The sequence below is a fragment of the Haliotis cracherodii genome, unplaced genomic scaffold (assembly GCF_022045235.1).
Source record: "Haliotis cracherodii isolate W230 unplaced genomic scaffold, xgHalCrac1.p SCAF_6, whole genome shotgun sequence".
NCBI classification, from domain to species: Eukaryota; Metazoa; Mollusca; class Gastropoda; order Lepetellida; family Haliotidae; genus Haliotis; species Haliotis cracherodii.
The window spans coordinates 25,483,406-25,499,797 of NW_027266319.1; the positions used below are offsets into that span (position 1 = coordinate 25,483,406).

Below are 16,392 nucleotides of genomic sequence, written 5' to 3' on the forward strand. Positions count from 1 at the left end.
AATGGCCACAAACACGTTGGTGAAAAAAACCTCAGACCCCAAGTCAAAATGTCCACAGTAAATTGTCAAAAAGGACACATTTTTGAAAAATAAATTAAATATATTAAAAAATTGTTTATGAATTATACCTATATTCATTTCATAATTAAGATCTTTAACAGTGGTGTATCTGGATGGTGTTTCAGGCTATATCTTCTACTATGAATAGTTCCATAGATCTGATATATACTAGTATATGTGTATGTGTTTACAAAATGTTATGAGTTATAAATTATAGCCCCAAACCAGTTACAAAACTTACTCTAAATCAATTGAAACTTTTTTACTTTAAATTTTTCCTTTTTTGTATGACCGTTTTGAGTTTGTATCCATTTTTAATGATTTACAGCCACCTGTGATATAGATGGTGAGGTGAAATGGGGTTTAACGTCGCGTCCAAGATTATTGCACTTATATAGCGACGTGCATGCACGTGTGTGTATGTGTGTGGCTGCTTGTACTAGTCCGGACTGATGCTAGCCCACTGAGAAACAATGCCGCAGTTTTAACATACCCCACTCAGACACAGTATACTGGCTCCGAGCCGACCAGTACTTGTAACCCTTTAATGCCGAGCTCCAGACAGAGTAACAACAACAACAACGTCTTTTGGTATGACGCGGCCGTGGATCGAACCCCGGACCTTCCGCTCTCCGGGTGGACGCTCTACCACTAGACCACGGAGGCGGTCTGATATAGATGGAATCACGCTGACTGTGGCGTCAAACGATAGCCACTCACTCACTCTTCGATTTCAACTGTGCGTTTGTCCAAATAATTAAAACAATGTCGGAAAATTTGTAAAAGGGTTGGATAAATCGTGTACATGAACATTCGACTTGAGTGTTTGTGTGTTCGTACCCCAAACGTACATACATTATCCTAAGCTGTGATTAGCGTCGTCATTAATGTATTTTTTAAATGTAAAGTAATTCAAATTTTAGATGTTAACACATTTGCCTGTGGCATTTAATGTAAAACAGTTTTCTAATTTGTCGGTGACATTCATGATAAATATATCTGAAAATAAAACAGCTGATAGGTTGTCACGTCAATTCATGTACATCGTCCATCGTTAAAAAAATTATGATATGTCCGATGCTAAGTGTATTCTCACTTTGTTATAGATGATATGTAGTCTATATGCCTTTCAAAGACCTGATGATATATAGTGTTATGGATGTTTAGACCCGCCCAACACTGTTATATTTGTTATTTCACGATAAACGAGATTTGGGGGCATGTTCAACAGAATCCTCTAAAACGGAATAGCAATAGAGCAAGTTGGCAAGATAATACTATTTCCATGCCAGCGTTATTTTTAGCGCGGAAACTCAAAACAACGTTATCTAATATTAGCAAACAATTGCTCCAACAATGCGTCCAAGGTCGCTCATGAATAACAGCAAATCATCTATGAAAATGTGAGTATTTTTCTGTTATGGTACTACGGTTTGGAGTAATTTATTCACCTTACTAACGGTAGAATACAGGTAAACAGCTGGTCAATGTCATCGGTCGTGGACAGAAAACGAAACGACAAAGAGCGGAAATGTGTTCTATTTTGGTCATGGGTCATTTTTGAGATTTTGATTAAGATAATTTAAGGGACGTGTCACGTAGCGAACCGGGAACATACTCTGTGATGTGATGTAGGTTTTAAATAAAATACAAGGTGTTTATAAATTTCAATGCCGCACTCAAATTACTGGGCTTTTGTCATATTGACCACAACTCTGTTGTAAGCATTACGATTTGCCATAGGCATGGAACACTATCATCATGTAACAAAGAGCCTTGTATCCTGACATATTCTATTTTGGAACAGTTAAGATGGCATTGCTGATATTTCGAGGGATGAGCAAATCAAACTCAAATTCTGCTTCACACCAGTAGGTGATTTCTTCAACAATAGAAATTAGCTCCAAGCTGAAAGAAAAATAATCCTTTGTAAAAGGCGTGCTCTCTTTTGCATGGTCTTTAAACTTCTGTTGATAGGTTTGGTACTTTAGCAGGGTTTCCATGAATGAACAGGGGAGTTTTGGTGCACAATTCTTGCAGGTTGGCATTAAAACTCAAACAGTAATCGAAAGTTTGAAACCTAGTCACAAAACATATATATTTGTCAAATGATAATGTTCACACTATTCCACTCATGACACAGGCACCATAATTCTGAATGATGACGGACTCTTCTGACAGGTGTACAGTATTTCACATAAACCCAATTTTGACAGGCCGAACGTGTGTACTCACAGAGCGACAGCCTTGTTGACATCCCACCTCTTGTTATAATGTGACTAAATCACTTTCAATATGGCTGTTCGTAAATTGGTGTCGTTTAAAAATAGGGTACTTGGCTATATATCTATTAAATATTGTGAAGTTTTGTTTTTCAGCAAATGTAGTTACAGTTCATTGCGATATGACATCAGAGGATCCAGAGAAACCAATCTAATCATTTTTGAGGCACGATCCCTGTTTTGCCTCTGTACATATTGGAATGTACCTATAGAAATTTATTCAAAGTTCTGAATTCAAAGTCCATCGTATTGTTTTGATAGCTCAATAACTACTCTTGTATACCGACAGACTGATTAGATAGAAGTTCTCTCATCAAGCTGGACTTAGAGTTACAGTCAGATGATTTGTTCTTTTGAATTTGTGGGGGCTGGGGGGATTTGTCATCTTCTGATGACTTGTTGAAATTGGAGAAGTTTTAACACAAGACATAACATTAGAGATGAATGTTGAACACTTTCCAATTTTGCACTTTAACGTGTATTGCATTTAACAGAGAAAATGCGTCTTAAAGTTTTCTAAATACACCATGGGTTACCTCCCTTGCCTTGTGATTACAAGGTGTACTGTGAGTTGTGTGTACCTTGTAATTTGAAGGCATTGCTGAAATCTGAAGGTAAATGTGTCAATAAAATATTACGTCCCTTTCTGGAAGAATTACCTTTCTTTTCGTGCATGTCAAATAAACCTCAAAACACCTGTAATCTTGAAATTTGCGTACACCTTGAAATTTGATGTAGCATCCAGATCTGATCATTCCACAACACTGAAAGTTTAGTGTAAACAAGACTATTTTAGGTCCATGCACATGATGCAGGTTTATTGTTTTGGTATACTAACATCTAGCCTCTGAAATTAAAAATATTTTACAGAAAAAAATGATCTTTATACAATATAATGTAAAGGAGCCCAGAGACTCTTATTTTTAGCTTGAAACTGCAGTAATCTAGACTTGCCAACTATTATAGACTTGCATGGTCTATACATCATGATACATTGGATATGTTTGTTTCAGGTTCTGTGTGACAGAATAATGTTTTGGTGGAAATTTAAGAAACATAATGACCAGCATGTTATAGAGGGATTTATCTAGACCTGCTCAGAGGACGATATTCAGCCCCAAGTCTACGGCAAATATCAAAAAAATATTCCCAATTTGGAATTAAACATTTCCCAATTCATGTGAAAATATAATGATGTATATTATTAATAACTAATTTTATGGATTTGTAGAAGTAACCTGTGTTCATTTATGACAAGACCAATAAATAGGAACAGCTTTTAATGCTGGGTTGTATATTATTGCATTAAATGCAATCTGAAAATACCTCTGAATTTAAGAAAATACAAACTTTTAAAAAGTCACAATTTATTTTCCCCCAATTTGCCAGCCAAGGACACTCAGTTAATAATCTTGGATTAATCACTGTTATATATGGCTAAATAGAGCAATAAAGGGTCAGCACTCAGGTGACAGCAAGTGGCTATATTTAGGAAATGTTCATTACCAGCCTAAACTGAAAAGAATAGTTAATTGTTGCACTTGTACAGTCAGTCTCAATCAATGTCAATGTTCACAATATACAGCAAATTCACAATATATATCGCAAAATAAATATTGCAATACAATTCTTGGCCAATATACAGCTCTAATATCTATTTGTGTTAAATGATCCTGCTCAGCTGTTATGGCTATAGTTGGTAGAGATAATTTAAGATTTTTTGCCACTTATTTTTTCCAACAAAACTGACGGCTGAATTTTGATAATTTTAACACAGAATTCATCTGGGGCTGACCTATGCTGGTCATAAGAGGCGACCAAATGGATCAGGTGATCAGCTTGGTGACTTGGTTGATTGAGTAACATCATACTGTACTATCCTGACAATATGGATCTTAGCTCACAATATCAATCACTGAATTGTCTTGTCCGGACATGATTACATAGAGTCTGCTGACAGCTGGAATACTGCTGAATGTGTCATAAAACAAACAAACAAACAAACAAACAAAACATATCCCTCATAGGTGCTAATATATGCGTTAGTTAGATGCAGAAACAATAAAGGATGTACGGAGCTCCAGATAAGCTGCGTATCTGCGTAAAATACGCATCAGAAATGCAGAAATACACAGTAAAATAAAATCCATGCGAATCAAATACGCAATGAATATTACAGATACGCTACAAAAATAAAACTTGTGCGTATCATCAAAATATTGTGAAATAACCCTGTGTATTCGATTAGCAAATCAGCAACTTATTTTGAAATTATAAACGGGCATTCCGTCAACCTTGGCAAACTCCACGATGACAGTTACATCATGATCATTTGCCATCACACTTTCTTGTGGAAGTATCATGGTATTTTTGAGTCCTATAAAGCTCTTGAACCCACACGACACCAGTTTGCAGGGACTAGATGAATAGTGTTTTTAAATATTTAACTTAAATACCCACATATGTAAAAACTAGTGGGTAACAGAAATTTGAATACCCATATAGAATTACTGATACCCAATGATTTTAAAATGCATGGGTGAAATACCCACAACACCAAAAGCTTCTCTGGAGCTCTGGATGTAGCCCATTATGTAATATCCAGGGATGTGAAATCTCCGCGGAAACGTGGAAAATCACGTTTTTTAAAACAGTAGTCCTCGGGGAAAAATCATCTTCCTCGTAAAAATAATCGTCGCGGATTGTCCTGTTTTTGACAGAGCTTTCAGCAGCATAGGTTTTCGGACATCATACGTTTTCTATCACGAATACTTGCACTACAACGTGGGGTGTGGCGTCACACAGAAATTGTAAATACTCAGAGTCAGATGATGGCTTGTTTTTAAGATAAAGTTGTCTTTAAGCCTGTAAGTGAATGAGATGTTTTACAGTTTAGTTTACAGTCCAGGCAGTACATGTGGGCAAGTACGTGGTGACCTGCCATCCTTCCCAGTGACCAAGATTAGCTTGGAGGACGTTACTCAGGAAGTTCTCATGTTTACATAATAGCTCGTATTCCTGCCTGAAATAAAGTATGTCAGTAGATGTGTGATCCCTTATCACTGCTTATCATGCACTACCGTTAACATGGTATTAACATGATACACGTTGCCAAAACTAATCACCGGCCTGGCAGGTTAATGTTGATCACGAAAGCAGTTTCAGAATTATCTGTTTGATTGGCATTCTAAATGTTGGCAAATAGATAAGAAAAATGTACAAATTTATGGATAACAACTTCTGGTTGGATATAGCAACGTTTTGATGACAGATGTAGATTCTTACATCAATTCGTCACTCCAGTTTGATAACGGTCTAAGAACTTATATCAAAACGTTGCTATATGCAATTCACCAGAAGTTGTTATTCATAAACCTTATGTTTTTCTTCAAAATTATCAGCTCTCGTCCTACCGGCACATTTTAGATTCAAGCAATGTCTAACAGTCCTGCTTAGTAATGTAATAGTAGGTCAACTGTCATTTTTGAAAAGGTTTTACTAAAAGCTGACATCACCAGTTTCTGTGGTATCTGTCATAGGACTGCTCAAAATATTTCAGCTAAATTCTTGTGTTCCAATATTTATTTCCCAGATTACCAAAGTTATTCTGTAATTCTATAAATGTTTACAAAAATACTAAGAAGTCCAGAGTGGCAGAGAAGGTTTCTGTCGTAGCAAATAAATATAAAAACAAATGTCAACAGTTCCTTGGAGTATTTACACTTTGTTCTACAGTATGTATAATTTTGTTTTGTATAGATACTTGTTAACCATACTCTGTAGTACTGTTACTAGTACATCACTTGCTTGATAATGGTGTTAGAACCTACTACGAAATGTCACTCCTAATTTTAATAAAGAAGTTGTTCATCCATATATCTTATCCTTACTTAGTACATAGTACACATTTGATCCTTATCCATAGATGCTTTGAGCTTGTTTAGTGTTGTCATAAATCTCAAATATGCAGTTATTAAAAAATAACAAAGTCTTGTTCTCATTCATATGAACACATCTGAATTTTTTTAAACTTTTTCATTCCTGCCGTGATATTGCTAACACTCACTCACTCACTCCACTCCACTCCACTCCACTCCACTCCACTCCACTCCACTCCACTCCACTCCACTCCACTCCATTCCGCTCCACTCACTCACTCTAAACATTTTATTCAATTCTTGGTTAAAGCATGGAAATCCTCTGGGGCAACGAAGGTGCTTATCCCACCCATCTAGGGTAGCTGTCTGTGCTCAACACTTTTGAGTCCACTAGCCAGTGGTAGAAACTATAATGACTATAATGAAACCTTATAATGACAACAAATAGCAGTGCCCTTATAAACGGCAAATTTCTACTAGTCCTTATGATACCTTAACCATTGGGCAGTTTGGCAAGGACTACAGGACTAGTGAGTGAGTGAGTGAGTATGGTTTTATGCCGCTTTTAGCAATATTCCAGCAATATCACAGCAGGGGACACCAGAAATGGGCTTCACATATTATACCCATGTAGGGAATCGAACGCGGGTCTTCGGCGTGACAAGCGAACGCTTTAACAGGACTAGTGCCAGTTTCTAACCCTGGTAGCCTGAACATGGTTGTAAGCATCATTGTATTGTACATTTTATTGTGGTCATATGGATTTTTATTAGCGAAGTTTACTAGACCAAACTGAATTTTACTAAACTTGGTATTAGGCTTGTGCCTAAAGTCACGACTGGGGTAGGTTCAACAACAAAACAGGAACTACATTTTGTCTGCCCCAATAGATGTATTTATAGCTTCTGATCAGAGATATTATGCTCAGATGAGCAGGGACTACTGATGTCATGTCTAAAAATAGAAATACAGTTTTTAACTCATTCCCATGATTCATAGCAAGCATTCAGATGGTAATAGCTAAATCCAAAAATAATCATAACATGTTGGTGTATGTTCTGCAAAATTGATCGGTATCAGCAACATTTAAATCTTGTGACGTGCTAACAGTAGCATAGATTTAACTAGACCTGCTCAGAGGCTGATATTTGGCTCAGCTGCAAATGTCAATAAAATTCTGAAATTGAAATATGCAATTTCCCAATTCATGTTGATATGACTATTATTGATGTCATGGCTTGGTCGATGTGACTTATATTTCACTGATAACAGGACCAATATAGAGGAGGCTTTCAATTTTATGTCACATTAATGCATCAAATGCAATGTTAAAACATAATTGAAATAAAGAAAATAAGACCTTTAATGAAATACCAATTTTGGACAAAATAACATAATGTAATCAATAACACATCAGAGGTCGCTAGGTCACCGTGACATTCGTTGATTAGGAAGGAAGTTGAGAAAAAGCCATAAGGAAGCACTTGTACAGGGATAAGAGTTGTCTTTGTTTCCAGCCTCTGTAAACATAGTAAACATCACTTCCATGTGTACTGCACGTGTTTGTGAGGTGGGTCTGATATCTGATCTTGTGTAGTGAAGTTTGTATGAGTAATGCTGTCAGAATTTCACCATTGGCTACAGAATCAGGGTCAGGCAGTTGTCAGCTTTCCCCAGGCAAGTAAACCATACTAAACTCTCACAATCTTTTTGTTCTGGTTGAAGGCCAGGTTGCCTTTATGAATTTCCTCAAGCATGTTAAATGTAATGACTTTTCAAACTATCCTAATTTGCTGGTCACAGACACTTAATTTGAAATCTGTTTGTTTATTTGTTTTTTAATGCTGCACTCAGCAATATTCCCGCAACCCAAAAGGGAGAAAAAAGGTTTGGTTGGTCAGAACAACCTGAAACACATATATTTTACTGTATTTTAACAGTATGTTATCTTTTCTTTAACATGTTTAAGCTTCAAATGTTCGGTAGATAATGTTGTTGCTGTTTAATGCCCCACTCAGCAATTTTCCAGCTATATGACGGCGGTCTGTAAATAATCGAGTGTGGACCAGACAATTCAGTGATTGATATAACGAGCATCAATATTGGTATGCAATTAGGATACGATGACATTCATCAACCAAGTTAGCAAAGCAAGACCTTAAAGTTATATACTGAGGGAAACAAATAAGGGAACACATGAAAATACAAGCGCTCCTTTATTGTTTTCCAGCATTTGTTCCCAAGTTATGGATGTCACTGGGTAAAAAAATGGAAATAAATAAAGGGACACTGCAATGAAATTGTGTTCCCTTATTTGTTTCTCTCAGTATATAGAAGTTCCATGTGGGAAACATTCCCTGATGGTCACCCCCATTGAGTCCTCAATGCTGTAGTAACACCACTTTCTTACAGAATACATTATCTCACCTTACATAAAATACTAGCTTCCGATTAGTTAATGAGCAGGCAATTATTATCCATGTAACCCGCTCTAGTATCATTTAGCTGATATGAACTGATGCTTATCCAAATGCATAGGGTGAAGGGAAGGAGCTCAGTATGTTTTCGTCGTCTGCTTGCTGTCAAAATGGCTGAATCAAATCTTTTTAGTCTGTGAAACTTCGAAACATATTCCGGATCTGTATGAATGAATGTCGGTGAGATCAGTCCTTCGTCTTACAGCTTGGGGTACATACGCTCACACAGGGTACATCATACCATATACCCCGACAGATCAGTTGACAACTTATGATGTCAGCTGTTTGATTGTGTCCCTGACATCATCTTGCTATAAAGCACTGGTTTGTCTTGATACAGGGCCCAGATCCTTTCTTTAGCCATTGAGTATTTATTCACAGGTTATAATTCACTTTGCGTATTGTTAGTTTACTTTGGATATATATTCAGTATATTCATACTACCTTGGGTCCAATCTATGGTGTAGTTTTTACCCAAGATGGAACCTTTTTTAGATGTAATTCTGCTTAAAATGCTGTTTCAGATGATTTCCTATTTACATCTGTCAAGGTGATGGCCCATGTGTGTAACACTTCGCCTTAGCTCACTCCAGCGATAAATGTCTAAGAGACAATAAGCGAAACGTAGCACATTTTGCATTATTCATTGCAGTATATACTTCAAATTCATGATGCCTGTACTCGATCAGTTTTTTTAGAACAAAGATCTGTAAGACAAACAGATACACAAACTGAAAGGCTACTTTGGGCAATTACACAAGCATGCAATCAACTCAAAATATTTGTGTTATAGGGATTTGTTGTGCGTATTTTACAAAAGTAGGTAACTTATCTGGATCTTGATTGTTTACATGTTGCCATGATTGTGATGACATTTAGAGTTCCCTGTGGGGGAGAGGTGACTATTGGTCTGAAAATTACTATTGCGATAACTATTGATATTGAAAGAAACTATTGCGATCACTATTGATATTGAAAGAAACTATTGCGATCACTATTGATATTGCAAGCAGCTATTGCGATAAATATCGATAGTTTTCAGTGTATCATTTTAGATGGATTTTAGAGCTGAATTATACCTTGGAACTGAAGTTTCCTTTGAATGCGATAAAATGTAAAGTTTGAGATATGATTGATTCGTTTTTTCTTTTCCCTAAAAATTTAAGAAAAAGAAACTTCCACATTACCATGTGTAAATTACTACCTCTCATCAAAAGAAAAACAAATTTGAACAGCATTGCATGTATTTTATTGATATGGTGAATACAATCGAAACGATATTCCTCAACTTGATACTATTGATCGGAAACTTAATTAATAATTGATTTATTGACTTTAAGTGCTTACCAATAGCAATATAGCAATATTTTCCATGACACCCCTACAGTGGGTATTCCAAGTTAAAATAGGTGCCCATCAACCTATGCTGGTCATGGGAGGCAACTTCATTTACCGTACCCCGACATCGGTGGATTGTCTCGTTCACTCGATTATCAGCTGAAATATTGCAGTGTGAGTTGTTAAACAAGAAACAAACAAAAAATAAAGTTAAAGCCATGATATTCATTAGAATAATCAGCATATGAAGAAAATGATAACCATGACAACAAATCATATATTTCTTACATTAAGTACTTGGAGTATTACTTCTTTAGTTGAACAGGATGATCAATAATGTCAAACATCAAAATTTTATTCCTCCATTTCTCAAAATTCTCAACCCATTCCTCTGGGCTTGATTTTATTTAGGATAAGTTTGACCATCAAAACTATCATTAAGACCATAGGTTATTAAGGTCTTTAATAAAATGTTTAATTGAAATACATCATTTTCCATTTCAGATGCAGCATGACGCCAGATCAGAGATAGCTCCTGCAAGTGACTTTTCATAAAACTAAAAGCTGCTGCAAAGTTGGAATTCATCACTCCAACATGGATGTGAACCCCTACAAACGTTGTGATGCCTGTTACCTGATTCCCACCCGTGTCCTGTGTATAGGGCTTGTTATCCTTCAGGGTGCTATAATAGACTACTATCTGGTCCAACACAACAACAGCTACTGGTTTGCATGGATAGCAGCCGATGTAGCCTTGATCTTTATATTCATCATGGCATTTCTCTTCTCATATCGTCACCTTCAACTTGTTAAAAGTACTTCAAATGAACAGGCCCCTGTTCGGGCAGGCAGTCTCCCTCTTGGGTTCTTCGCCTGGTTTGTGTACTCGATCATTCTTGCAGTTCGTGTTGGAATAATATTTAAAAACTTTGCATGGAAACTTAAAGAAGAAGATTTCTTTGGTCCAAATACTCTCAAGATCGCTGTTGCTCTTTCAGCTTTAGTGTTCGTACTGCTGTTGTTATCACATCATGATGCCCCACCAAAAAGTGAACGACAAAAACACATCGACATTCTTACACAAACTGTCGTGTTTGATATTTTAGATTCTGTTGATGTCCTGGATGTGTTTTTTGAAAAGGAAAATGTGGACGCTCTTAAAATTCTCCCAGGACTTGACTGGGGAATCATCTGCATAGCGTGTGCCAACCTCATCATCCCCACTCTCCCACTCATGGCGCTGAGTCGGATACACTTTGGCTACAAGTTCCTTCCAGAAACACTGGAGACTTTACACAAGATGCTGCTGTTGCTAGTCATCAACACCCCGCTGTTTACGCTGCGTCTCATCCTCTGGCATCGACTGGATCAAGACGTGTCCACCTTCATCATGAAGAACTTTCTTGTCATTGGTCTGGTGATCTATGACTTTTACAACAAAGGTCGATTCCGGCGAATGCATGGTGGTACGGATGAAACGGATGGTGCGAAGAAAAGGGAGATGGAAGAGATAATGCTGAGGGATCATAATGCCAGCTTTGATAAGAGTCTTCAAACATGAAGGTGAAGGTCATCACAAGGGCAAGGGTTATGACATATCTCTTTCTTGATGTGTTGGGTGAAGGTCATCACAAGGGCAAGGGTCATGACATCTCACTCTTGATTTATTGGGTGAAGGTCATAACAAGGGCAAAGGTCAGCTGAAGGGCAAGGGTCATGACATCTCACTCTTTTTCTCCTGACACAACTGTGATGGGACAAAATGGCAATTAAGGCGTCACTTTGAAAGTTAAAGTAGTCACAATTCCATTCTGTTCTGTGAATTGAACACTAAATTCAATTTCTTGATGTTTGTTTGCAATACAAACTTGACAATCATTATACTACATCAGCATGGCTTTGCAGAAAGACAGGAAATTCTTGAAATTTAATTTCAGCATACATGGCCATACTTTACCCACTTAAGTTTGATATTTAACATATTTTTCTGTCAAACAAACTTAGATTTTTATCACTGCCTATTGTATTATTGTTTCAAAGTTTTCATTTAAATGTGTTCATGTTGTGTGTTTGGAAATGTTTCATTGTTACATCAACATAATGATTATTCGCAAAAATGCAGTAGAATGAAAATTAATTTCTTTTGAATTATTTATTAGATGTTTCGCATAAAGGGAAAAAATACTGCCAGCCAACATGTGTGGGTTAAGCCTACAGCATGTATTACTTACCACAATGGTTTTAGATACAAATTGTTTGTTGCCATATTTGTTTATATTTTTGCATCACATATATTTTAGGTCATTGTTAGTAAGCATTACAAAACATCCATTTTGCTGTAAGGAGCTTGTATTGCAGAGATTACAGAGTCTTCTCTCCAGTTGTATTGGGTATGTAGTGGGGTTTATTGAAATTTATCAAAACATCAGTCACCAATAGAATTGGTATTTTACATGCAAGGTAAGATGATAAACACGTCCAGGCTTCGAAAGTAACTTAAGGATTACCTCACTAGTTACATTTCACTGTGGACTACCACTTTATTCCATTAGGTAGATTGCAACTCTGTAGCATGTCATTTGTTGCAGACAAGTGAAAATATAAATTAGTTCTAAAGTCCATAACTGGATTGATCGCACAACACAATAAGCATTATGAGGTCGTCAAGTTGCATCAATGGACCTAGGATATATATCTAGTTATCAACTTATACAGTTACAGTTATTAAGAATTACATTTTGAAAGTAAGGGAGATTTTACACGGAACTAAAGTATTTATCTTATTGTTTATTTAGTCATTGCTAGTTAATATTTGTATGTAGTGTTAACTGTAACAAGTCCACTTGACTTGTTCATATTGCAGAAAATCAAATAGAAATTTTAATATGAATACCAATACAAAATTAAGAATTCACTGTCACAGAAATGTTTACCGGTACATACCAGTATATTAAGATGAACAATGAAGAAGTAGAAAATTCAATTTTAAACATTTAATCAGCCTAATGTTCAGCCTAGTTCATATTAAGCATTAAATTGATTTATTGCAGGTCTACATAGGTAATTGTTATCTAAACACATAGGGAATAACTAATTGTACATATCTACAGTCATAGGATCCTCAGGAAAACCCTTATATTAATAATCAAAGAATTTGATGGTCTCTGTATGAAGGTAGGTACTACCCACAACACAACTCAAGGATCCACCAAGCTGTTTCTACTACTGCATGCAAAAAGTATTTCCAGACTGCGGTGATTTGACTACACGTTGGCTACAGCCAATTTGGGAAAACAATACTCACTCACTCACTCACTCACTCACTCACTCACTCACTCACTCACTCACTCTCATAGATAGTTTTATTCATTCAGATCATTCACAGTTTGACAATCATCCTTGTGTTTTTGAGTTGTCCCCTGACTTTATGGGGCTGGCTTTATCATTGTTTAACGGAAGGAAAGATTGAAAAATAATGTTTGTACTTGATGTATTTATTTACAGAACCACTTTTGTGACAGATTTTGTAGATCGAAGAATTCTGTCAGGAATGCAACATTTAGTTTCCCAGTTTGATGTATAGTGGGGTTATTGGTCTGTAACCATGGTAACCATCTCATTCACTACCATTACACTTAGTCACTACAGACATGGGTGTCGTTGTACAAAACAATCTCAGCTCTAAGACTGTTGTGAGTCTATGTTCAGATATGGGAGTTACGATCACCTTAGTGCTAAAATTGCTTTGTACAATGTCACCCTGTAACTATGAACAGTGTATAGCAATAGTCACTAGGTTGCTTGCCTTTGACTGGTGAGAAGTGACTAAGTACTCTGTTTCTATTCTGAACTTTTAACACTTTTAAATGTTACATTCTGAAAGAATGTCGTCCTCAGTTCCTCAAAGCTATTTGAGATTTAGTTAAGATGTTTGTGATTCACTCTGTTCATCTAACCAGATTTAATCTGTGATGTATCACTGTTTTGAAGTTAGCCAGTTATATCTCTGTGTGGATGTGGATAAAATGATACAGTCACAGAGACTAAGATAGAGGTTTGTAAAACCCACTAGCAATGGATATTGTACAGATAAAATAAGGATCATAATCTGGTAAAGTATGATTTCAACGATCTATCAGCAGATCCTGGTATGGCTAAGGGATGGAACTCTGCAAAGCACATAGCCATCTGTGTACCATCTTCATGAAGAATATACTTGCTGCATCTCTAGTTTTGTACATGCAGTATATTTAGTCTGCTTCCATCTTCATCACGTTCAGACCAGCATGGGGTCACCGGTGGCCAAGTTGTCTAAGGCACTGTGCAGAGTTGCGTCCCTTAGTGACACCAGAAACCTATGATGGTGGGTTCTATTGATTACAAGTTTGCCCCAGTGGTGTTTCTAGGTGTTTGTTGGTTTCACCAAAGTGGTAAACATCTGAGACCTGCATCACTTCAGGCTTTCCTCCCACTGTGCATTAAGGTGACAAGGTGACAATTGTTATGTAACTGCAATACTTTTCAATGCGGTCTTAAACCAACTCACTCACACCAGCATGGCAGCAAAGTAGTTATAACTTTGATGAACATATTTTGCTATTGAAAATGTTGAAAATATTGTAAAATATTGTTGATATTTTTTAACTTTTAATTTGAAATGTATGTCCTTTTGAAGACATTTACCTACTTTTGGTCACCTATTTTTGATAACCAACTAATGCTATAACACATGTTTGTTACCATCATATATTGTTTAGGTCCTATATACTAATGAAAAAAAATCAAATACTTATCTCTGCCCGGAACCATTGTAATATACTGGTGTTTTAAATTTAGCATTTTTAACAGTAGAATTTGGTGATGCTATGTGTTAACCTCTGTGAAGATGGTGAACTCCATGAGGTATATCATGATTGTACTGATGACCCTTTTTTATTGTAGTGGAAGTGCTGTCTCTTGTTAAAGAAAAAGACATTCTTTATACATTTTTAAGTCTCAATATATATTTCTTAGAAATGTCTTGAAAACAAATTGTGGCAAATATTTTAAAGAATGTTGTCAATTTATCATGTGTATGTAAAAAACAGTCTGCATTCTTTGTTTTTCTACTCTATTTTCAAAATGACTTTGAAATGTTTATATAGAAAGTTATTTTTTTAACATTTTCATAAATCAGAGACTGAAATTACATTATTAGTTGTGATAATTGGGTGTTGTTTTCCTGGCAACAAATAGTGTGTACAAGAAGAAATTTGTGCTTCATGAAAACAGTTGCCTTGTTGCATAAGCTTGTATATCCTTATTGATTAAGATGTATGTTTCGTGTTCTAATATGTTAATGTGTTCAGAAAATCCATTAAGTTATAGACAGACGATGAGAGGAAGCATGCAGATAAGTAATGATGTCATTCTAGGCCTGCATGGGACATGTCTGGATAGCAGCTGGTATCATATGGACCTAGCAATCCATATGTACTGTTATCTGTCATTATTGTTATTATCTACTGTGCTGTAAGAGGCGACTATGTTTGTCATATCGTCGGGTGATCTGGCCTGGTGACTTAGTTGATGTATGTCATTGTATCTCAATTGTGTAGATCAATGCTAATGATGTCAATCACTGGATTGTCTGGTCCGGACTCGATTATTACAGACTGCAGTCATATAGCTAGAAAACTGCTGAGTGCAGCATTAAACAACAACAAAATTATCTACTGAACATTTGAAGCTTAAACATGTTAAAGAAAAGACAACATACTGTTCATAGAGTGAAATACGTGTGTTTCAGGTTGTTCCGACCAACCAAACCTTTTTCTCCTTCATGACTTGCACATTAGCTTTTATCACTGTCCCAGTATTTTTTGTATTTTATATCATGATGAACTTTTTGTGCAACTTATGCCACTTTTCACATTCAACGATTATGACAAACTGCATTGTTTTGAATAACACATTCTCCTGGTTCGATTAGTTTTATGTTTGTGTTAATTAATACACCATCAACTGATGTTATTTACAGCTTAGTTCTCATTATTTTACCTTATACAAAAGTGAGTGACAGGAAGAGAGATGACAACTTTCTAGGAACTGTTTTGGAGTTCAAACAGCTGCTACAAATGATCTATACTGCTACAACCCATGTTTTTTGCCCATTTGAGTAGGTTATTTTCATACTTGCTGTGTATTGATAACCATAGGATATTTGAGTGGTGAGGTGAAACGGCGTTTAACGTTGCGTTCAAGATTATTGCACTTATATAGCAGCTTGAGTTATGTGTAGATTTATCAGTTATGCTTAGTTAAGTGTTTTCTTTTGTTACATATCCACCCGGTAGCTTGCAATAAAATTTCGTTTAC

General features: G+C 36.2%; 1 protein-coding gene across 1 annotated transcript; it reads left to right on the plus strand.

The window, feature by feature from the left end:
* Positions 1-1,381: 1,381 nt before the first annotated feature.
* Positions 1,382-16,392, plus strand: LOC139446025 (transmembrane protein 121B-like). Its single transcript, XM_071227289.1, has 2 exons — positions 1,382-1,463; positions 10,540-16,392. The coding sequence occupies exon 2, from the start codon at positions 10,631-10,633 to the stop codon at positions 11,594-11,596; it is 966 nt and encodes a 321-aa protein (XP_071083390.1). The 5' UTR covers positions 1,382-1,463; positions 10,540-10,630; the 3' UTR covers positions 11,597-16,392.

Coding starts and splice junctions, on each gene's coding strand:
- LOC139446025 (XM_071227289.1), top strand. CDS start 10,631: ATGGATGTGAACCCCTACAAACGTTGTGATGCCTGTTACCTGATTCCC.